Here is a 25,293-nt window from a genome sequence, read left to right as displayed (position 1 = left end):
AGTCAATAGTATGTATTTCCTAATTTTTAAACTAATAACTAAAAGGAGATTCTTCATTGAATGCTTTAAATTTTTGAATAGTTTATTTCTTGGGTTAAAATAGTTTAATCTTTATAACTTGATAGGTTAAGTTTATATAGCTTTTTTTTTTTTTTTTTTTTTTTTTTTGGTTTTTGGAGACAGGATTTCTCTGTATAGCCCTGGCTGTCCTGGGCTTTATTTTATTATGTTAATATTTTACATCTATATTAACTGAGGTGTCTTGGACTTTTGAGCCATTGAAATATATACATATATGTATATATAAAATAATAGGAGCTGTATCTGTTTATAGATACATATCATGTGTGCACATATAATATATATAAATATATGCATATATTTTATATGTATCAAATAAATGTAAATATACTGAAATATTGAATGGATATTGAAATATGGCTCTTTCTGCAGAGCGTGGATTTCCCAGATCAAGCATCTAGCTATGCTTGTGCTGACTCTGTTATCATTTCATTCAGGAAAAAAAAAAGACTAACATCTAGAGTACTACAGAAGGACAAGCCTATACTCAGTACACCCATCATAGTCAGGATCTGATACCCCTCAAACAGAGAATTGGCTTTCCTTACACACAGCTCCATTTGCCACAGGAGCCTTGATAAAAGTTGATAATTTAATCTGTGTTCATCTGTGTGGTTGTTCTGCCTATTCTTCAAGAGGCCCGAGAAGGCCAAACATGAGTATCATGGAGGTTCATGCAGTAGGTCATCCACACCTTTCTTCTGATGAAACTCGATCCTCAAGTGGATTAGTGCACTTTGGGAGACTGAAAAGAAAAATGCCACCAATTGTTTCTTAAATGGCAGGGTTTATTTCAATACTCACATACAACTGAACAAGGCAAACTATTTACACAAAACATTAAGTACAAAAAATATAATACAATTTTTATCTGTACATAATTAGGATTCTTTTAGTTTCCACAAAAACATTGGCAGAGAGATGATGAGCGGGATGGAGAAGGAGGTCTAGGTGGGGAGCAATGCTGTGCTCTTGGCAAAATGCAGGACCATTTTATGACTTCATTGTTAAAAGTGATGAGGAAGGTGGAGACATTGATCCTGGAATGTGTCTAGGGCAGATACAAGGAGACATTTTCACTGCTGTAATAATGGTTCATTCTTATTAATGTTTGGTTAGACAGGTGTGAGTTTGGTTTGGTTGATTGGTTGGGAAGTGCCCCTCCCCACCCCTTTTGGAACTTCCATAATTGGTTCCATGAAAGACAGAATTAGTTCCCTGCCTGGGTTGACATAATTAGGGTCTTAAACTCATTTCTGAAAACAAGATATCTGCCAGGTGTCATTAAGTAAAATTTGAGGTAAGGGCCTGGCCAGCTCTCAGGAAGAATATCAATCCAATGGGTTAATGAGTGAAACAGAAAAATGATAGCTGCAGAAAATACCAATGCACATGGCTATTGAGACTTCAGGGCAAGTACTGACAGCCAAACACAAAGGCTTAATAGTGTGGGTTGCCTATTGTACCACGGAGAGAATACTCACCAGCCAGCAGCAGTCCCACACAGAACCAAGTGGTTGTTCTTTCAGAAAACTGTCAGGGAAATACAGAGCTATTTCACTCTTGAAATGGCTCTGTGGTAACTAATATATATTGCCTTTGAAGTTTTAATCTTAAGATCGGTAACAGTCTGCAAGTTTACCAAGGGCTGAAGTTGGCTTAGAAGAAATTTCAATGAATGAACAATCCTAAACAATTTTATTTTCTATCACAAAACAGGCAAGGAAGCGTAGCAGGTGTAAAGTCAAAACCAAGTGGTCACAGGTTCTGCAGAATCTTACACTGGGAAAAGCTGGTGCATCTTATTGGCAGATGAGGTGAATATCATGGTGATTCAGTGGCTGGAGAATCCCACTGTGCATGCTTTGGAAGCAGATCTATCAGCTGATTTGAGTCCACAATAACAGTGTAAGAGATCAGTGGTCAACTTCAGCATAGCACACACTACTAATGTCTTAAACCCAGGCGAAAAGTAATAATTTTGTGAACTTTTGAGCAGTTCTGATACTGGATTTGCAAAATATGACAAAACAGCCCAAATGATGTTCTAGTTGGTTCTCACTTCACAATATGTGTCGCTGTAAGTAGCCTGTATCTGTTTCCCTCATACCTATGTTCATGCATGAAGAGCAACAGAAACACCCATTGACTTCTACAGAAACAGAGCTGACTCTCATACCACAGAACAGGCTCTAATAAAGTTCCATGAAGATGTAAAAAATTAAAGCAACATCAGTTTCTTACAGGCTGGAACAGGGCCACTTCATCTGGACACAACACACTCTTGATCTGTTTTGAGAGCAAAACCACACTCGAACATGAGACATTTCTCTCATTTCCTGTTCCTGAGTTCAAAGAGACGACACACAGAATGAATTTCCTCAAAGTGTATACAACCAATGCATGGCTTCTAACTGGAACAATCAATAACCAGGAAGAGCAACAGCACATAGCTTATAAAAGGCACTAGCGACTTTGTACAGGAAGGTCAGTATCACCTTCTGCAGATAACAGGCCTCCTTTATTGTCTTGATGGAAGAACAGTTTTGTTTAACAGAGCCTAAGCTTTTTGTTTTGCCTGTATTTGTCTAACATTGGAACCTGTTGGTATTAAATTCCCAAGAAGCAGATAAAGATGAGAGTTATGGCTAATCTACTGGTTTTAGGTCCTTGATGGATTATGAAGGGGTGGAGATTTTCCTGCCTTATTTGCATTTTAGTGATTCCCTACTGCTGCTTTTGTCTTTCTGATCAGAGAGTATCCTTGATCAGTTTAGTTACATGTACAGTAATGTTCCCAGTAAAGCATTTCTGCTTGGGAACAGAGTTGATAGAGGCTCTGGTCATGGATAATAAGCATAAATGGCAGGACATCATTTTTCAAAGGGATCATGTTTCAGGGATGAGCTTTTATTATGAACTATACTATTTGTACCAGGCTCTGAATTTGGTATCCAGGAGACTGCATATAGTCTTTGCAGTCTGAGCTATTTTAAGAGACAGGTTTCCATGTTGCTTCAGCAACGTGTATCAAATTTCTGTTAATACAACATTATGATATGAAGTCTACAAGGAAGAGAAACTTTCGCAAATTCTATCAATAGTTCAATGTGTACATTAATAATCCACAGGATTTTTGTTACCTAAAAGGAGAAGTAGCAAACTGGAAAGCAACCATTTCCTTCATTTCATAAGATTATCTACAGAGACTACCTCAAGGCCATAGATTAGTATGTATAGAGCTTGGAAAATCTCCTTACATCACTTTAATTAATGATAACAACTGGAAAGATAAGATGCAGAGATTAAACAATCCCTAGGCCCTGGACTGTAATCTCTCAAAAGCATTCCCTGTGGTACATCTCTTAGGTTAACAAGAACATTGAGTTAAGTTTTCCCATTTCAGATGCATTTCCCAAAGAAGCAGAGTACTCACAATGCTCTGCAGTAACTGCTAGAAGACAGTATTACATACCCATGGTACTAACAGGCTTTGGAATCTTGACAATGGTGTATTAACATAAGTCTCTAGATGCTCCATGAAGTAGTAAGAATGAATGGATGAACTGGGCCTGCCCAGTTCCATCTTTAGACTCTAGAAAGACACCAGAGAACTTGAAAAGGAGTCTAAGTGCACTGTTTTGACATCTCCATGGAAAGTGATATTTTTGAGCCAGGAGACTTGGACATAACCTGTCACCAGATGATCTAATGCTGACACAGTTCACTGTACCACCCATTGGTACATAGTGTCTGCTACTTCCAGTTGGAGCTCCCCAACTGGGTTTTGACACAGTAGCACTGAAGTTAGTGTACTCCAAAGTGTGATTTAAAACTTGAACGGCCCACCAAAGAGTCTAGGAAAAGTTTAAAAAGTTGATGACTCTGGGGAAAAACTGATGAGGAATTTGGCTTGTTCTGTTGGGGAAATATTTGTGGTTATTCAAAAAGGGAAAAATATTCAGAAAAGAAACATGTGGATATATCCAAATTCAAATACCAGTAGGCTGTGCTTAGGCAAACTGACAGAGTACAAGTCTGATGCATATTTAGGATAACATCTCTTGAGCTACTCAACTATGTAATAATATAGTCCATAGGTGGAATTCCCTTTGATGAGAAATTGCCTACAGTATTGAAGGCAACACCTGATTCTATCAATGATTAAGGTGGAACATTTGCTGATATGGGGGTCAGTCAACACTGGCAGTTTTCATTCCTTTGTAGATAAAAAAGGAGATAACGATGCCCTTGACTAAGACCCATGCACCCAGGACACTTGATTATGGATGCATCCAAATGCCAGAACCTCAGTACTTGGTTGTGGGCCAGATCCTTACCAGAGGGCATGCAGCAGATAATCAGCAGAGAGTAACATGACCCTTGCTTTTTCATATCACATTCCACATCTTTTTTTTTTTTTTCTTTTCAGTATTACCTGTGAGTCAACAGGGTCCAGATCAAACACATGGGTTGGTCCTTCGTAGGGACAGAGACATTTCCATAGCAGATGCTATCACAGTCATTCAGTTTATGGCTTCTCTTCAATTCCTTTAGTGTCTCTGTCATTCCATCATGCACTCAAGAAACCCTCTTCTCTTCCATCAACACACATGTTAATGTCAGGTAGAATCTACTTTAATATGCATTTTGATGCATCCAAGAGGACAAAGGTACTAAGGTGCTATGAGAAAGTCTTAAGGAGCAGAGGCATAAAGGTGCCTAGCTTGCACTGGATGGTTTTGAAGAAAAAGTCTAGGACTATTATGACAGAGGTTTTTCTGTGAAGCAGAGCTTCACCCAATGTCCCAGAGTTTCTTAGGACTCACTGAGATAGCTTCAATCAATGGTGACAGAACCCCCAGTTCCAAGAAAGTCCCCAGGGTATTTGGAAATACTTCTGGCTATACAGTGTGCAAAAATTCTCTTCTTTTTTTTTCTGCAGAATGTCAGCACATAGAATGATTGATGACAGTCTAATCAGAGAGAGGACACCAAAATTGAACCCTAACTCTAGAAAATAAGTTGATTAATGTCATTTAGCAACAGGTTCAGCCAGATGTAGCTTAGAATATTAATTCCTCTGTGTGTTTCTTTCATCAAAAGGCAAAAGGAAAGAAGAAAGAGAGGGAATAAAGAAGGCATAAAAGAAAGGAAGAAGGGTTATGAGGAGGAAGTAGGGAGGGAAATAAAAGTGTGTGTCTGTGTGTGTGTGTGTGTATGCGTGTATGGTGTGCATGTGTTTGTGTTGTGCCAGTGAAAGTTCTGGAGTGTGGCATACACTGCACCAGGGGCCCCAGCTGTACACCTACAGAAAATAAGCCACACAGCAGGTAGTGAAAAGCAGAATACAGCTCAAGGTATTCCTAAGGAATTGCTCCAATTGTTCAGCAAAATAAGAGAAAGGGACCCGTGGTGGTTGGAGGTGGGGATTTGAACAGAGAAGGAGGCAATAAAAAATGAGACTTCAAAAAAAGCAATACTAATATCAGGAAACTGTCTTATTTCAAACTCTGGGGTGGGGTTACTATATCAAATTGATGAAAGTCAGATTACAGGTCATTTAGAAAGCATTTCCTATCAAGTGTAGCCATACGTTCTTGAAATATTTGTACTCTTCTTCGGAGGGGAAAGAAAGTGACCTTTTAAACTAGAGAAATATTCAAGAAGGGGAGATTATTTTTAAAACAGTAAAATAGTGCTATGCCAGGAGGATTTATTCTTTTCTTAAAAGAAAGTAATGAGATGAGTTGAAGCATCCACTAAAAATCCACCCTAGAGACAATGAATAAATCATCTGACACATTCTGTCTGGTGAGTGAGGATTTTAAAAATGTGTGTGCAATGGAGGCCTCATACACTGTAGAAAAAGTGTGTGAAATGCCACACAATGTCCCACCCCGATATTCCCATATGCCATTTCTTCACAATCTGACACATCTCCCAGAGCCCATCTGCTGTTTTAATTTCAATTTTAACACAGAGTTATATCTGAAAAATGTGTTTATAGGAGAATAATTTGTGATTAATCATAAGATTTTCTGGAATGTTTTCTGAGATTGCTTCTTTATATTCCATGGGGGAAAACATATACTCATTAAAAAAAACTGTAATCTTCACTCCCTGTGCTCTATATCTGCATAGGCATGAAAGTTTATATATTCATAAGAACACATATGAGTGCCTACCCAGGCCTTTATCATAGTGACCACTGGTGCAGACAAACCTTTTGTCCTCACCTTAGAAAGCATTAGATCAGATGTTAACCACTCTATACTCCTCTGAGGACCTCAAGAGTAGCCTTAGAACATTCAACCATTAGGATGAGAGAGGAGGGTCACTGAAACCCTGATCTTCTTCTCCATTACCTCTCGTGGTACATCCTGACAGCTACTGTCTTAGAGCAGAAGTGGGACTCAGTAAGCCAGAGGACAAGGAAGGCAGCAACTGAGGTAAAGCACAGCAGAGCCTTTCCCTCCTCTGGTCTTGGGGCAGCAGGGGACAGATGAGGAGAGCATGGTACTGGAGTGCCACTCCAGTGTGACTACACTGAGGAACAGCTTTACACACCTTTAATGCTCTTGATAGGGGCCTTGCTGCACATTAGCCACATCAGAGATGCTGAGTACAAAAGAAAGCCATTAACAGCATAACTGCAGAACACAAAAAAAAATAAAATAAAATAAAATGTAGCTTTCAATTACATCAGTTAATTAAACACTGCATAACACACACAAAAAATTTTTTTGAAAGTCGCTTTCAATTACAGTTTGGTACTTTCATTATTTTCCATCATAATTGTTGAAGAATTTTCTCCTCATGGAGGGAGGGAGGAAAGGGTGTGGAGTCTACGCAAATGCTCAGACTGGCTCTTCAGCTAGGAAGCTCACTGTCTGGGAAGTTGGTCTTCAGGCTCAAGGAGCTTCCTGGGATGACATGGAATCCAAAAGTCAGAGGAGTAGGGTTAGCTTCACTGTAGAACAAGCTGTAGAACACTTTTGTGTGTCTCACGCGCTGCTCTCTGCTTCATGTGTTCACCAAACAGTGATGACAGTCACTGCCCCAGACCAAAGCAGCGGGTCTCAGTAGACCAGACTCGGTGCTCCAGGGCAGGTGGAATCCCTAGGCAGAATCACTCCAAGTGCAAACAAGCTGTTTCCAAGAACCAAGAGTCATCAGGTTGGGGGAGTTGGCATTAACCACACCTTCATTCTGTGAATTACTCTGGACTGTGTGTGTGTGAGGGTGGGGTGGGGGGATGCATCTCTCAGATTAAAGTGCCTGGTTATTTGTTTGTTTGTTTCCAAGTTAAAACATCCTGACCCTCTACACTCAAAAGCATGACATTGCTATGTTTCCAAAGACACTTTTCAATGTGGTTGGCACATTTATGAAATAAAACTCCTGAAAAAACAGTAGACTAGTTAGAGTTTAGGATGAGTACAATACAAAATGTCATACCATGGCTCACTTCGCAACAACCAAATGTTTTCTATAGACCAGATTTTCACAACACCACGTTTAAGCATTTAAGGGTGTGCACTTTTTTGGTAGCGACGGGAAAGTCCTGGTTTGAAATGCACTTGAAATGGTTCCACACGTCATCTCTGAAGCCTCAGAAATATGGGCAGCCATGGAGCACGGTTTTGAGGAGCAGCGAGTTTACAACGAGCCCAAAGTATAAGAGCTGCTAGTATTCATCATAATTGTTGAGATCTGTAAAGTAGGCGTTGGAATAGGTCTTCCCAGTGAGATGTGGGTTGAAGTATTTGTTTCTCTCCTCTAAGATCAAGTTGTTTTTGTTAAATGCCTGTAAAATATGTTTGAAAAGATTTAGAATGCTCAGTAAATAGTGATTCAAATGAATAAAATCAGGAGATGCAGTGTGGAATTCAAGCTCTATTCGAAGGCTCTATTTAGCTTCAAAAGTGCCTTCTCATTTACTGCCTTCTTAGCTCATTTGCCCCAAGGAAGACTTGGCTAATAACTAAATGAGGGTGGCTGTCTTCAACAGCATCTGGCCTACTATAGCACTTTAATCAGGATGGAACTGAGGGAGCAAGAATCAGAAATCCAAAGTCTGACTTTCTGGAAAATCCCTAAGACTCATGCAAATTTACATGCATGGCCCAACTTACCATCCATACCTGGGATACATCAATGTGCTTCTAGACTTCCAGAGAGAGCTGCATTTAATGTGATGATTTCACTAATCCTTTGAGAAATTTGTAAGTGTATTTTAATCATATTCACCTTCTATTTTTCCTATTATTTTCCCACCTCCCAAACCATCACCTTAATATTCTATTTTTAAGTTTTTTAAAATAAATAATCCAGTGGCTTCAATTTATGTTACCTATAGATTCCCGAGACCAAGGTCATTAACTGGAGTATGGACAAGGAGCCACATGCTTAAAGAAATTAGTCTTCTGGCCCAGATGCCATTATAATTTACCAAAGACCTTATAGAGATTATTTGAACAAGGGAATCTGATTTAGAGGCCTTAATCTCTTTTTACTCCGTGCTTGTTAAACGGTGTCATGTCTGCTGTTGCTCTCTGTGACTCAGGTTAAAGTCAAAGAGCCAAATTCTTCCAGGGGGAAGGCAAACACTGAGAAGAACAAGATAAAGATGAAACAGAATAACAGAGGCTAACTTCAAACAAATAGTCAAACAGAGTCACTGAAGTATCCACTGCAGACTAGGCAGACACCCACATACATGGGGTCCTTCCCATTATGACAGTGACATGTCTAATATCATCTCACAATGAAAGACTGCACCCGAGGTGAGAACCCATGCCAGTTCAGTTACCTACTACTGAGTAAAATAGCAGGACCACAGGGTCAATGATGTGTCTGCATCAAGCTACACCAGGTCTGCAGATTTGTTTCAAAGGCCAGTAGCTCAGGTTTTCCCTCAACGCTATAGCCCATTTCTGATAGACTGTGAGTGAACGCTCCATCGATCACTTTCTCCTTGATCCATCATCTTTTTAAAAAACTGTATTTAAAATTTTATACAATGTTAAAATTTTCCCACAATAAAATGATATCTGGTCCCCCTCTCCTCACTCTAACTCCTCTCTCATCACCCCAACACTTCTTCTTCTGAACTTCATGCTTCCATGTCTGCTTGTTTGTTTGTTTGTTTGTTTAATAACCAGTAGGCTTAGTTATTACTGCCCATATGTTCATGAGTATAGGGCAGGAGCATGAGAAACCTACTATGGACCATATACTCAGTAAAGAGTGATTCTTCCTCCCCCAGAAACAGCCCACTAGCATAGCTCCTCAGTATGTAGTAGGATCTTGAGATCATCTATGCCCTGTTTATGCTCAGACTGCAGCTGTTTGATCTTGTATAGATAAGCAGAGATGTTGTGGGACCATGATGGTGATAACTGTAGCACAATCATCAGACAGTATTTCACAGCACTCTTCCCAACTCTTCCCTGATTCCTGGTGTTGAGTGTGCTATGTATTCTTACAAAAGGGAATGGCATTTTAAAGTTAGCCATCACAGCAGAGACAGGCTATGCCAGCATTTTCTAAGAATGTTAAGGGAAACAACTAACTCAACAGGAATACAGAAGATGAGTCAGTCTTGGCTTAGGAGAATTACCTTCATGAACATGGAAAATAGCCAAAGATGAGTACAGTAGACAAAAGCCCCCATGTCTTCCCAGCTATACCTTGACCTCTTATATGAACACAGTAAGAACAGCAGCTCCCATGCTGGTCCTCGAGTGATGTCATTGAAACTTCATAGCATAGAGTTATGCATTACTATATCCATTTTACATAGGAGCATACTGAGACTGAAGGGAACTCTGCTCATTTCCTGAAATGCACATGGACATCTGAGTGCCATACTGTAGTCTTTAGACTGCTGTCAGTCCTTGGCTGGAGGTCACTTGTTGAAAGATCTCTTTTCAAAGGCAAGAAGCAGAGATGTGACATAGCTAGACACCCTCCAAGATTTACTATCTACTGGTATTTTACATCGTTTTTTTTTTTCTGTCTTATTTCCAATATGAATAGGCAAATAAGAAAACAAAATTCCAAAGACCTTCCCTCCATCCCCAAGAGTATCCAGCCAATACTCATAGGCTTCCTACAACTACTACAGGGGGCATACCAAAACCTACACTGTCTGCACTCACCAAAGAACATCCAGCCAACACCCAAAAGTCTAGAGTAGCTGGTCTCTCTCTATCCATCATCAGGACCACCACCACTGAGCCTGGCTGGCAGCCCCAGTGTCACCTACATTTGTGGCCTTCCTAGCTGCAGCTGTTACTGCAGATTCCTTACCTTGATGGCCTCCACAGAATCATATTTGTCCAGTTTGTTGATGTGGTTAGTTATGCTGCTATTGAGGGCGGCAGGAGAGACAGGGTGGATGACAGTTGCATCATGGGACTGCTGCTGGTACCTCTGGCAGTAGGTGTAGACAAGCAGTGTGAGGAGGCAGCCAAGAATGGAACTGCTAAGCCCCACGGCCATCATGTGGAACATGTTGAACTCTGTGGAATAGGGCAAATGTTTGTCATATCACTCTTGAGAAGAACATACTACTTGACTCTCAAAGTGTCCAAGTGAAAAGAAAGCCAAGAGGAGGTACTGTGTACCCCAAGGTATAGATGTCACAGTAGTTTAGTTCTTGGGAATGTCAGGGTCTAGAAAAACTTGTCCATAGTGAGCAGTCTGGTTCTAATTAGAGTTCTTACAGATTTAGATAATTTCCTCAAACTTCTTGAACACTGTTGGTATTACAATGAAAACATATTTGCTTTTTTCTGAAGATCTCAGAGTCTTCAAGAGCATGGTAACCATTGGCCTGTGAGTTTTCTACAGAAAGTGTGTCTTTGGACTTTAACAGAATGAGCATCTATCTATCCAGCATTACTGTAGCCTATGAAGGAAGAATTCACTTGGGGCTCTGAAGTGCTGCAATCCTGTAAGCCAGACTGTTTCCTCCTTTGTGTTTCATTTAATTTAAAATGTTTTCCATTTACATGAATTCTAATATTGTCAATTGTATTTTTGTAAATACAAATGTTGTCAGTACTAGAAGGCTATGAAGGAAATAAATGTCTTCTCTGTCTCTGTCTCTGTCTCTGTCTCTCTCTCTCTGTGTGTGTGTGTGTGTGTGTGTGTGTGTGTGTGTGTGTGCATCTTCCTCTCTCTCTCTTCTCTCTCAGTTTCTCAACACAGGGGTTCCCTGTGCATATCTGGCTGTCCTAGCTGTTCCTGTAGACCAGACTGACCTCAAACTCAGTGATCCACCTGCCTCTGCCTCCCGAGTGCTAAGATTAAAGGTGCTATCACCACCCAGCTCCATCTTCTTTCTCAAACAGTTACTGTAGTTAGTTTTGGCTATATCTTTCTAGAGATGATGCATAGCCTTATTCCTTTCTGTCTCTCTTTCTTTGTCTCTGTCTCTCTCTCCTCCCTCATTGCATATTAACCTGTAGAGTACCTTTTCTAACTAGCATATAGGTGATCTTTTAAAAAAAGTCTTACTCCAAGAAATAAAGGATTCATCTGGACTTGAATTATTCTCTTTTGATCAACTGTTTGTCTCTTTAATAGGCACTATTTTCTTTGAGTTTCTTTTTCTTGAGTTATTGGCAGTAGAAACTCAAGAAGTGTGTTGCAATGATGTGTATCTTGAAAACAGGAGCAGTTTGATTGGCATGCTGGCAACACACCAAGAGTTATGGAATGCCTAAGAAATAACCATCTGGAAACCTCCATGTTTGTTGGGAAAACACTGCTGCTGAAGTTCCCAACCTCCCTGCAGTGCTCAGAGCAGGGCTAAGTGAGAGTCACGTGAAGCAGACGATGGCTTCCTTTCTCCCACTCTGCATGGCATGAGAGGACTAACTGTATTCCGATTGTTAACCTTCTGTCCTCACAGCTCAGGAAGCATGGGTAGGACCCCTACTGTTGCCCACAAGTATCTTCATGGACTACCACATCACTGGGTGGTTTTTCATAATCTGCCAACCCCAGAATCCAGTGGGGCTGTGGAGGAGCTACTGAGCATCAGTGTGGACATGGAGTGACACCCCTATTGTAGAGGAAGCCCCTGAGAGCATTAGAGAAGACATAGAGTTCACTGCAACCCCAGGGCCTGTGGTGTTTACAACTGACTCCCACTGGCTTCCTTCCTAGAAGTCTGTAGAGCCACCTTCCCTCCATGCCCATTCCTGACACTTGCCACACAGCTTAAGCTCCACCCTAGCATGAGGCCAACTCTGACACTTGTGAAAAGATCACTTGCTAGAATTCATCAATGGACATTGGGGCATTAGAGCTCTATCAGTATCCATGGTCCAGGTCAAGAAAACCAGGGCAGAAGTTGAGCCTCAAAATATGAAACATGTCATCAGGGCCTGACCTGTGATAGATGGTAGAAGTTAAAACTCTCTTACATGCGCTCTGACCCTGAGCTTCCTCCTGTACAATGCTTCTGCCTGCTTCTGGACACCATATTCTAAGAACTCAGATTCCTGAGAAATTGACCTCCCTTATTTGGTCCACTACCAGCAATGATCAACACATATTCCTAGATGCACTGAAATTCTAAACCAACAGTGAAGTTCCTACCATAGAAGTCTACAGCACTATGGCTGGATAATATATTGAGAACATCCTACATGAATGTCCAATGGTAAGACCAAAGAGGGAAGTTATAAACCTTGGGCATTTCTTGCTTTGTTATAGAGACTGTAGTGGGACAGGACTCTTAGCATGTGACTGTGGCATAAAGCATTCTGCTTCTTTCTACCAGCAAGCACTAGAACTGTGTTGTTTTTACTGAAGACTGTGGCTATAGTGATGATAAGCAAGGCTGATGTCACATGAGTTCTCATTTCTGTCTATTTTAGCTGTTAGGACTCCCCTGAGTCAGTGCCACATACTGATAAAAATACTTTCTACTGCCCTGATAACTCATATTTCATTGCTGCATATGGGAGATGTACAATGGTCTCCTTATGCAGATGTGCGTCATTAGTCAGATGAGTTATTCCTGCAGGTGCCTGGGGAAGCTGCGGCCAGCTGACATCTTTATGACGAGACTATTCAGTCTCTGTGTCTCCTGCAACTAAAAATAGCTAAGTGGAAAGAACTCTCAATAGGAGCACATCTTCTGCAGAAGGAAAAATGGTGCCTACTAAATCTCTTAAGATCCTGCACAATGTGGCTATTCCCTAAAAATATTTGTCTTTTTAACATTTACTTATGTGTGTGTGTATGAGTATGTGCATGTGTGTATATGCAAGTATGTGAGTGTGTGCTTGTGTGTGGCTATGAGAGAGAGAGACAGAGAGAGACAGAGAGAGACAGAGAGAGACAGAGAGAGATAGAGAGGCACACAGAGAGAGACAGAGACAGAGAATGAGCTCATACATATGTGGAAGGACCAAGGATAAAGAAGAATTTTTAAGAGTAAGTTTTCTCCTTTCACTATGTAGGATCTTGGGATGGAACTCTGGTCATTAGTCTTGGTGTCAGACCCCTTTCTCTACTAATCCTGGTTATTCACCCCTTCCCTTTTTTTCTTGGTTTTGGATAGTAAGGCTAGAATGGAGACTAATCACCCAGTTGGTTCATTTGGATTGCTTTCTGCACAACATTTGAGTGATTTTTCACTAATAAAGATAAAGCATATATAAATTTTTTCTAAACTTACCCAAATACTCACGCTAGGCAATCAGTTAAACCCATTAGCTATAGCCTAAGATCCACTTACCTGCTTATGCTGGAACATCAATGCTAGTAGCTTAAAGGTTACAGTAGTCAGTTTCCTAACAATTCAGAGTAATCACACTTTCTGAGATTTAGCCAATAACATCACCAGGCTAGATTCTGGACTTGCTTAAGACTTAGGTATTCTTCCAGAGCTAAAATAAATTGAGAGACCCTGGCAGCAAACCAGAGGTGCCACCTATAAGACCCTCGGGTCTGTATTGACCTCTCTAAAGACAGAAAACAAATTGTGTACTTCTGCCTTCCCAACCTGCATTTCCTGAAGGTCAGCATGCCATCTGGCTGAAATGCTAGTGCTGACCAAGACTATGCCCAGACAGATATACATGCCTGTCATATATACAGACTCATGCATATCTCCCAGGGATCTACTGGGATCCATTTTCTATGATCAATTTTCAACTTGAAATCCCCATAGCATCCCTCTACGAGGATAATCAGCCCTTACTTATGACTCACTTGGACATGAGACAGTAGCCTTACATCATTGAACTCTACAGTCCCCACATACACAGTGCAGATTAAAACCAATGTGTACTACTCTTTTAGTACAATTCCCAATATAAAATCCCTGAAACCTGCTATTCTTCATTCATCTGGCTGCAGTGACATGCTGACTGACTGATTCCTTTAGCTTATACCCAATGTGTAACCAGAATTACAGTATGACCAGAGAAGCAGATTCTAAATAGCACCAGAGCCTGTGCTGGGTGACCATTAGCATATGCCCTATATCTCCCTTCTGGAATTGGGAAAATGTTAACTTCCAAAGCCTGTCTCCAAGTTTCCCACTGAGAACTGTAGACTGTGGCAGCTTTGGAAGATACTGATAGGATATGTTTGACTCTAGAAGCATTTCGTGCAGGGTCTAAGATAGCATGACAAACTTTAGGGGATAAGCAGGGGCTTCCCTGCCATGGTATCCTCATCCAATGGTGGAACATGCTGGAAAGATAACAGCTGCCATATGTCAGAGTCCCCACAAGAGCTCTGTTAACAGAACTCACCTCCACACCTTTTTTCTTCTACGCTGCTGGATCTTGCCACAGACACTTCTGAAAAACAAAAATCCAATCACAATGCACAAAGGCTTTGGGAAGAAAATGTGCATCCATGCTTCATTTGCAAACACCAATGATTTAATTCAATATGAGTCTAAGGTTCAAAAGCTTGGTTAATTTTCATGGAGTGGGTTAGTTATGCATAGAGTTGGTGGTGTTCAGGGGTTTATATACATAGAACACGATACCCACAGGATCAGTGTGACAAGTGATTGTCCCCTATGATAACTGAATGTTGATTTTCCATTTAAAAAAGAAGCCTGTGGAAAAAGGAACAACCAACCTAGTTTTCAAGAAGTCTGCCACACTAGTGACTGACATCTGTGTTCCCTGGTATATTGAGAGTTACATGAAGAGAATGGTCCTTTTCTCTGTGCAGTCATATTTTCATAGTAATGAATTTAATGTGATTCTAAAACAAGCAATTAGTTTTCAAAGTTTGTAGTGAAATCCTCAGACTACATTAGAATCAATAAATTATATAAGACATAGTGTTAAATTCCACTCTAGTTACCTGTAAATCTATATTCCAGTCACCTTGAAACCACAACAGTTGACAGGATCATTTTTAATTCATCAAAGACAGCCTCAAAGAGCAGATAAAAGACTGACCCAATGGGTCATTTCCTCTGTGGATATTACAATGATTCTGCTCACACTGATAAACATCTCTGCCCTTACCTGGGATGAAATTAGAGTCAAATACACAAGGCCGGCTCTCTGTAGTATTTCCAGAACATTGACTGCCCACTGGAAACAGAAGGATGCACTGCCGAGCACGGACCTGGGTACCAGATGCATCACACACAGACCAGTCTGACCACTCTGACCAGCTTTCTGCAGAGACCAGAAGAGGGGAGAGGCAGGGCTACCTGATGATATTGACCAACAGGAAATCACTGTGAAGTGCTCTTTAGACTCTCACACTTTGTAGTTAATGGCTCTGTGCATAAATAAGATATGGTCATAGTATCTAACAACCTAGTAAATAAATCCACATGAGGAGGAGTAAAAATGCTAATAAATTTAAACCAGATATAATGTATATAAACTAAGTGTTCTAAATCTAAGTCCCATATCATTTCTATTCTGTGAGTGATTTTGTTTAAATAGTCAATAAACTAACTCTTGATACAAATGTAACTTCTGGGAGTCAGAAATCATCAATACAGCCACCATTACCTACAGAGCAAGCCCCCTATAAAGATGTTCACAGATTATTTCCTGGACATTTCCCACAGGACCCATGTTGACCAGTGTTTCATGCTAATGGGAAGAAACCAGGGGCGTTCTAAACAAAAGTTTAAAGTATCTTTATTTTGCAATAAAAACAACTCTGCAAAGTCACTATGCCAAAGCCAGGCTGGCCTTGAGGCCGAGTTCATTTTATTTCAGTCCTGGTGACATGAATAAAGTCAATTCCCATGTCCTGAGTCAAGGCCAAATGATAAGTACTGACAGAACATTTCTGCTCTAAGGTGGAGAGCTTGTTGGAATACTTTTCAATCCATCCAGATGGACAGAGTAGGAATAGGACTCACATATTAAATTAAGGAATGAACTCTCCATATTACTTACTCACCAATATATTTACCAATATAAGAAAGACATTTTCCTATACAACGTTTTTGGGGACAGACACCTAGAAATCCAAGCTGTGCACTGACTCACACAAATGGATTTACTTTTTCTTTCAAAGGCTTATATAAAAGACTGGCTTTCGGAATGATTAGAAGAATTTGGTTTGAAGTCCCTTTAAATGTACCTGCGTATTTCACTGTTAAAGTTAAATCTAGGAAAGTATTCTGTTTTCACCCCAAGTGGTTCTGTATGTCAGAGTGCCAGGTCTGATACATTCTATGTCAACCACAGGGCCGAGAGTTCCCCCAGCCATGGTCTTGAAGAGGCTTACTCCCTCATATTACTAATTTCCTGTTGTTTTGCTTTGATTCTCTAACAGGTGACTGGAAGTACTTGCTGGTTTTGTGTGTCAACGTGACACAAGCTGGAGTTACCACAGAGAAAGGAGCCTCCCTTGAGGAAATGCTGCCATGAGATTCAGCTGTAAGGCATTTTCTCAATTAGTAAACGAGGCAGGGAGGACTCATTGAGAGTGGTGCCATCCCTGGGCAGGTAGTCCTTGGTTCTATAAGAAAGCAAGCTGAGCAAGCCAGGGGAAGCAAGCCAGTAAGCGCCACCCCTCCATGGCCTCTGCATCAGCTTCTGCTTCCAAGTTCCTGCCCTCTGTGGGTTCCTGTCCTGACTTCCTTTGGTGATGAAGAGCAGTATGGAAGTGTAAGCTGAATAAATTCCTTCCTCCCCAACTTGCTTCTTGATCATGATGTTTTGTGCAGAAATAGAAACTCTGACTAAGACACTGGACTTCATCCATTATATTTTCCTCCATTGCATTACCTCTGAGTATTAACCCTGACGTGTCCTGAGGGAGGTGTCCTGAGGGAGGTGTCCTGAGGGAGGTGTCCTGAGGGAGGTGTCCTGAGGGAGGTGTCCTGAGGGAGGTGCCCTCCCCCAGTGCCCAGGGCTCCCCTGGGACATTTCTGGACTTATGCTAAGCATCTAACACATGCTTGGCAGGGATAGGCTGTATAATACGGACCCACAGGTGATTCTCCCACTGAGTCCAACATATCAGTGTGGGGATACGACAAATGTTGGCTTGCTTTCCATCTATTTTCTACAATCGTCTCTCTCACCAGCAAAGCCTGTTGCTACGTGAGAGTCACCAGTGTAAGCTAACAAGGTCAAACTTGAGGTGAGGTATATTTCCTAGGTAAGGTAGCTTAGATGCTCCCCCCAAATGTATATGCTTTCCCATTTGTAAACTGAAATAGTACAATGTGAAAACTATTTTTTTGCTGTAGAACCATGTGTTATTAAATCACATTAGGGAGAGGCAATGTGAGATCAACTTGCCACCCATTCTATTTCCTAAGTATTTATTGTGACTTGCCATCCTTCATTCCATCATTCAAAATTAAGAAAGGTGAGTTTGCATTAAAGCAATGTAGTTTCCAATGCTTTGTGTACCTGGGCAGGTCTGTGTGTTGCAGAGCGCCTCCTCTGTGTGCAGTCCCAGGCAGATGTCCCCTCCATATGCTGGGGCTGGATTCGAACAAGAACGGGTTCTCATGTAGTGGCCACCCCCACAGGTTGCTGAACATTTAGACCAGGATGACCAGCAAGACCACACACCATCCACTGGAAAAGGACACAAAACCATGGAGCTTCTTAAGTCCCCACCAGACCAATATGACACGCATAGAGATAGGACACACCATATAGAAGACAGTGGTATACACAGCAAAAGCCACTCATGGTGTGGGGGCATTTGATGCTTCCTACTTGGTGGTAGATACAGATTTGAAGAATCTTTCTAGTACCTTTTAGATCCTCTATTAGTCCTCCAGAAAATATCTCTCAACATATAATTTCTAAGCACCATCAAAGTAAGTGACTTGAAGCTTCTAGCCCTGGAACCATGAATCACATGTCATAATAATTAACTAGCTAGTTCTCACCTTGGTTGTTTTTATTATCTAGCTGGCTTGAAAAGTCCTAAAGGTAAGGATCAATAATTTAGGCAACAGACCTCCTTACAAGTCACATAATTCCTGCCATCCATGTTGGATTCTGCCCATGGCTTGAATTACCACTTAATATATCCTAAGTAAGACCAGTTTATGAGATGATTAGACAAACACCTTGAAGCTTAGATCTTTATTCTTTCAAAGAAGGAAAGCAATTAATTACAAAGAATTATTCTGGTTGAAATGAAAGTTATATATTAAATCATTCAATAAGAGTTAAAAAAAAGTTGTTGGAATTCTAGTTAAATACTCCACTGCTACAATAAGACAAAACAGAGTACAGTCAGCATTGAGGAAAGAGAGTAAGATAAAGCTGCATGATTGACCCCCAAGTGTCAGACACACTGTGATTGTTCAGAGGGATAAAGTGGTGCAGTTACAGCCTGTCAGCTCATGAAGAACATGTGGTGCCAATTCTTCATCTTTCTGAAGCCTGGGCCACACAGTTCTACACTGAGGAACAGTAGGGCTTTTTCTTCTCCAAAGAAGCACTGAGTATAAGTTCTGTACTTTCTATCTCCCGGTCTGAAGGTCCAAGGGCATAAAGATGCTACAGATAGGAAGCATAGTGTCCCCAACATACCACAGGTTTCTGTATTGTTCTCCAGAGAGCACACATCTGTCAGAGTCACTACTTTGAGTCACTGTGCCCTTGTTCATTTTCCCTGGGCCTATTGTTTACAGAAGAATGACAAACGGAACCTTGTGAATTAAACCTTATCAAAAGAACTTACGCTTACTGTGCTGAGGTTTATGGGTGACTCTGAAGTTACTTTCTTCTCATTTGAATACTCATAGCAACAAACAACCATCTGTTGTCTCTAGCTTTGTCAGTCAAGGTCTACAGTTTAGAGTCTTTATAGCTGCATCAAATTCCAGCAGAAAAATAACAGGATGAACAGAAACAGTCATGTGACAGTCAATGTTAGGACAAATTACTTGGGAGTGGGTTCCGAAGGTAAAGAATAATCATTTTACTATGTGCTTGACTTTATTATTTACTTCCTTACTTATTTACTTCTATTAGTAACACCGATAAAGTCACATCCTCCAGAATTGAAGGTAAGTACCCCTGTGCTCAGCTAGCTCCCCAGCCCAGCTATACCCTCATGGGCTTGCACACAAAGGCCAGAGTAGGAAATTAGGTGCCTTCTGCTTTCATGCTCTCTCTTTCTTATTGCTTTGACGTGGGATCTCTCACTCAGATTACCATTTTCACTAGGCTTACTGGCCAGGGAGCTCTTGGGATCTGCCTCTCCCTTTTCTCAGTGCTGAGGTTGCAGACACATGCAGATAAGCCCATTCACATGGATTTCGAGGGTTCAAACTTAAATCCCCATGCCACATAGCAACCATTCTTACCCAGTTGTCTGTCTGCAATATCTCAGAACATTAATAAATGGTAGTGCATTTTGTAATTGATCACTAGGAACCTAGTAGGGTTAAAATGCATGTTTATATGGAAGAAAATGCTCTAAATTAGGTAAAATTGCCCTAAATATGGTTTCCTTTGGCTGCAAAGCTCAGCCTACAGAATGCAGCACTTCCCTCCAGCTCTTAGCTGAGTTACACATTATAGCATTTTTAGGAATTTTATAGAATGTGGGAGAAAAAGGTTATCGTCACACATTATTCAACCTTGAATTTGCCTAGTTCCTGGTTGAAAGATATGGACAATTCCACAAAGGAATCTTGGCTTTTGAAAGAAAATGAGGACAGAGTTATTTTAAGATATTCAGGCCATGTACACATAATCTTGGCTCAACAGCAAATCAACAAAAATAAAATTAAAACTATCCACAGATGATGCTTGTCCTTGATATGGACAAGAAACATTTACCCTTGAGGACCATGACCACATCCAAGCATCTCTAGGAATCCACATAGGCTACTAATGCACATAAGAAATTAAGTTTAGAGTCTAGAAAAGAGGGAATGACATTCCTATGACATTCTCTTTGGCTTAAGTTCATAGTCCTGATTCAAATCTAGTGATAACACCCACGCTGCCTCCAAGCACCCAGGGGAGGAATCTTTCCACATGGGCTGTGGGAAAGAGCAACTCTGCGACCTTTCCCAGCATCTCAGCATCAGTTTGGCTGGGAAAGTTGTGTGGTCTGAAGAAGAACATCCTGAGGCTGGAGAAATTCAATCACACAAACCTTGGGGGACTAGCACAGCTGCAGGACCAAAGACATCATTGAAAACCTTGGCTACCGGTAAATGGGAGGAACTAGAAAAGATCATATTGACTAGTGTAACTCAGACCTAGAAAGACAAATGTTCTTTCTAGTTTGAAGTCTGTAGATCCAAATTGTCAGCTATGAGTATATTACCTGAAATAACTACAGAAACCAAGAAAGTGGAAGGGGGGCATTGTGGAGTGGTGATGACCAGGAGAAATAGAAGGGAATAGAAGACTACATGTTATCAGAAAGTGGTGGGAAAATGGGGATTTTAATTATGGAGAGGAGAGGGGGGTAAATCAGAAGGCAGGTAAAATAACAGTAAAATGTCTGAAAAACTCAGAGGAAATCATAACTATTAACTATATACTTACAAATAGCTATAATATGTATAATACATACATATACGTGTACATATTCACACACATACTTTATAGTATATACTATATATACTATTTACTGCATATAATGTAAATAAAAATTTCTCATCTGGGCTGACAATACTCTCCACAAGAGCTATAAATTATCTATAGACTATTGAACCCAATAATAGTTCTAAAAAGATCTCTTTTGAGTTCTTAGTCAGGGTTGTCCCAGAGACTCTCAAAATATGGGCTACTATTGTTATCCCTGGTTGCTTTCCAGAGATGTAAGGTGCCCTACTTCTGAAGATACCCATCTCCTTCAGACACAGGGTCCAGAGGTCCCGAGGTAGACCTAACCCCAAGCCCGGATTCCTGAGAACTAGTTTTCAGGTACCATGAAAATTTCCAAAGAAGAAAAGCAACCAATAGTCCTACTTATCTATGAACTATAATAATTAACATCATGATGCCATAACTCTATAGGTGCAGTAGTAGTAGTATACACATACTTGGCAACAACCAAAAGCTCTCTAATTGGACTTCAGGCTGATGCAATAAGAGGGAAAAAATACCTAGCATTGGAAGCTACCCAACTATTCAGGGTTAGTGAAGTCATGGATCTTGGAGAAGCAAAACATACAACTGTCCCTTTCTTAAACCAGCACAATTCCCAAATATATTCCAAATATTTATACTTATAGCCAAAGATAAGTGGCTATAGATTTTTTTGCTTTGCAATAGACAGAGAGTATCACAGAAAACCAAAAGGGATCAAAATAGAGATTTGTGGAGCTCCGTCATAATAGATAATATTTACAGCATAACTACTGCATTCAAGGCTGAGAGAATATTGTCAGCAGGTGGGGTTGAGGGCTATAAGAGCACAAAGATTAGGGAATTAATTGTGAGGCGGTACCTCTTAGTAACATAGGATTTAGTCAGAACCTATATTCATAAAATCTCACCAACCTGATGCCTAAATATGACCTGAACAAGGATGATATCACTGGCAGTGTGGAAGGAGAAAAGCTCACAAGTCCACTACTTTATACAAATAAGAAATGCTGCGAGCAGGAGAAATAGTTTTCCCCAAGGAAGAGTATACTAATTGACTATCAAACACCAAGTGACAAGCTCTGAAAACATATATAAACACAATATTATATAGATTGAACAGGTTGTATTTAAGTACTTAAGGACATATTCAATAAAGTTAAAGACATGATTTAAAAGAGAGCAAGGAGTACAGGGGGTATTGAAGGGAGAAAAGAGAACAGGTGGAATGGTATAATTAATCATGATCTCAAAAAATTTGTTATTCACAAAAGGAAAATCATGTGATACAAAGCTGGGAATCTTGATTTCAACTTTACTGACATGTTTATCAATCCATTACCATCCATCAACCTATTTGTTCACATATCTATCCATCCATCTATCAACCATCCATCCATTCACCTACCCATCCAAAGAATAACCCAGGCAACCATCTATCCATCTATCTAATCATTCATCTGCCTACCATCTCAGCCACAAAGGCTTATTCAATTCTTATAAGGCAGTTTATTACTCAAATGGTTCAGAAAGTTCTATTTATCTACAGGAATAGAAGCTAAGAATTCCATGCCCTTAAAACCAATGTACCCAATATTGGAATAAATCTCTCCTATACAGGAAGCTGTGACTCTATGGACTTGGCAGAGGCCATATCGGAAAGGCTAGATCTGTCTGTATCCTGGAAGCAATTAACACTTATTTTGGAGTCAACATGTATTTCTGCAAACAACTCCAAAGAACCATCATCGCTATTAGTGACAGGGTTAAGATCACAAGACCTGAGTATATGTCAACTTGACACAAGCTAAAGCCATCTGAGAGGAGGGAACCTCAATTTAAAAAGTATCTTCATAAGATCAGGTTGCCACAGGCAACTCTGTAGGGTATTTTCTAAATTACTGATTAATGGGTGAGAGCCTAGCCCATTGTGGGTGGTGCCATCCCTGGACTGGTGGTCCTGTGTTCTATTAGAAAGCATGCTGAGCAAGCCCAAGGAAACAATCTAGTAGGCACCACACCTCCATGTCCTCTATATCAACCCCTGCTTCTAGTTCACATCCTGCTTGATTTGCTGCCCTCACTGTTTTTGATGATATGGAAATGTGAGTGAAATAAACCCTTACTTCCCCATGTTACTTTTGGTTGTAGTGTTTCATCTCAGCAACAGCAACTATAACTAAGACAAAGTGGACCCTGGGAATACTGTGCTTTCTTGTAAAATCAAAATACACCATGTAATTCATTACATCGTGTATTTGTCTCTGTTTGCATCAAACAAGATGGGAAGGGAACCCTGCCAGTCACAGGCTAGCTGCCTGCATGCCTGAAGAAAGACTAAAGGGAGATTTTCAACCAGTGGTAATGATTTTGGTCTAGAATAGCGAGGATGAGTTAGGAATCCAGGGCTCCTTTTCCTTTCATCTTGTCTAGTTCCCAACAGGTGCTGCAATAACTGCACACACTTCTAAGAACATATCTCTCAAAAAGGGAGTGGTCTCCAGTGGCTTCAGTACTTAAAGGCTGCAAGCACACAGCTTTCCCAGTCTTTTCTGCATTGTGAACCACTTACCTGGACAGGGTAAAATGTTGCATTCCTGGAACTCCAGTGATGGGCCTAGGCATGGCATGCCCCCGTACTTGGGTTCTGGGTTGTTGCAAACACGCTTCCGGTTCCGAATGCCCCTGCTACAGTCTCTGCTGCACTGTGACCAGGAAGTCCAGGCTGACCATGCCCCATTGACTGTATGAGCAGAGTATCGCCCAGCTCTTAGAAAGTCTCCAGAAAGTCCTGCCAAGGAAACCCAAAGTGAGATTCTGTAGGAACTTTAATTCCTGTATAGGCTGTGTTTCATGTCTAGAATTACCCTAATAGTCAACTGAACCCTTTCATACTTCAATAGCCAAAACCCACTGCAGCTGATTGGCAGCTTCCCATAACTCAAGACTCCTTCCTGCAGTCACTTTCCAATTAGGATGCACATGGCACTCCATCTGAATGTGCTAACGCATTTGAAGATAGCAAGGCCACATTGATAATTCTTGAATTTTTTTTGTAGCTGCCTCTACAGTATGATCTCACTTCCCTTCCCTTGAGAGTTCTACTGTAAACTGTCCTCTTGCATCATGGGACTGGTGTTACAGAAAAGACTTTCATCTGGACAAGGGGACATACTTAGGCCTGTCTCTTCACAGTTACCCTTTTCAGTGTGTATCCATGCTGTGAAAGGGTCAGAGTTAATCCCCCTTGAATCCAAAGGCCATGGAGATAGCCTTTTGCTCCAGACAGTTTGCCCAGATCCCATTCCCAAATAAGCATGCTTGGTAACAAAACAGAGCAGCAGGGAGCAGGGGTGTGGGTGGGGTGGGGTGAGGGAAGGTGAGCATTACAAGAAGATGGAATTGACTTTTGAACACTCCTTGCATGTCAGGCCTGCTCTGAGCATTTTAACTTATTTAACCAGACCCAGTCACCTTTTGTTTGAGGAAGATGCAGCCCAGTATGACCCTAAGCCCATTCACTCATTGTCTCTAGGACCCTGGTGCTTCCATGAACACCTCCCCAGCAACCCAGCCCCCAATCCCAGAACCCAACCCCAATCCCCACATATAATCTTTAGCAACTTCCTTGTTTGCTTAGAAATGGTGAAGTACAGGCAGAAGGATTATCTGAGAGAAGGCATTAGGAGCAGCTTTCTGGAATGATCCCGAGCTTTGTGGGTTAGCAATAAACAAACAATGATGGATGGACAGTTAAGCCTCCTGTTGTGTGGTCAGAAGCACAGCAGTCCACTTTTCAGTTCTCAAGCTATCAGTAACATGACATAAGGATGGCCATTAGAAATCATGACCATCAAGTCAGACTGTTTGTGTTTCTTTGTGCCATGGGCAATGCTTACAGTTTTAATAAAATGTCGGGTATCTTTTTAAAAATGTGTTTTATAAAAATTCATAATTTTGCATAAAATTATTTTTAAAAATTATAGGTTTTTTCCTGAATATATACTATTAATCTTTAAAACATACTGGCTTTGGTTTTGGACAATGGAAGGAATTAAAAAAATATATGTGGCCGGGCGTGGTGGCGCACGCCTTTAATCCCAGCACTTGGGAGGCAGAGGCAGGCGGATTTCTGAGTTCGAGGCCAGCCTGGTCT

At 40.8% G+C, this 25,293-nt stretch overlaps 1 protein-coding gene across 3 annotated transcripts in view; it reads right to left on the bottom strand.

Moving 5' to 3' along the window:
• Positions 1-6,735: 6,735 nt before the first annotated feature.
• The window catches only part of Sema5a (semaphorin 5A), a 437,549-nt gene continuing 418,991 nt past the window's right edge, over positions 6,736-25,293 (bottom strand). For all 3 annotated transcript variants that reach the window (XM_021182965.2, XM_029469705.1, XM_029469704.1), the window contains 6 exons: positions 23,710-23,928; positions 17,973-18,143; positions 15,606-15,761; positions 14,871-14,918; positions 10,399-10,610; positions 6,736-7,891 (listed from right to left, as the gene is read on the bottom strand). In XM_021182965.2, the coding sequence (XP_021038624.1) occupies positions 7,772-7,891; positions 10,399-10,610; positions 14,871-14,918; positions 15,606-15,761; positions 17,973-18,143; positions 23,710-23,928 (926 nt within the window). In that variant the 3' untranslated portion in view covers positions 6,736-7,771. The remainder of the gene's footprint in view (positions 7,892-10,398; positions 10,611-14,870; positions 14,919-15,605; positions 15,762-17,972; positions 18,144-23,709; positions 23,929-25,293) is intronic.

This window comes from Mus caroli, chromosome 15 (assembly GCF_900094665.2).
Source record: "Mus caroli chromosome 15, CAROLI_EIJ_v1.1, whole genome shotgun sequence".
Lineage (NCBI taxonomy): Eukaryota > Metazoa > Chordata > Mammalia > Rodentia > Muridae > Mus > Mus caroli.
Note: the sequence above shows the minus strand (reverse complement) of the source record. Positions and strands in the feature narration are given on the sequence as shown.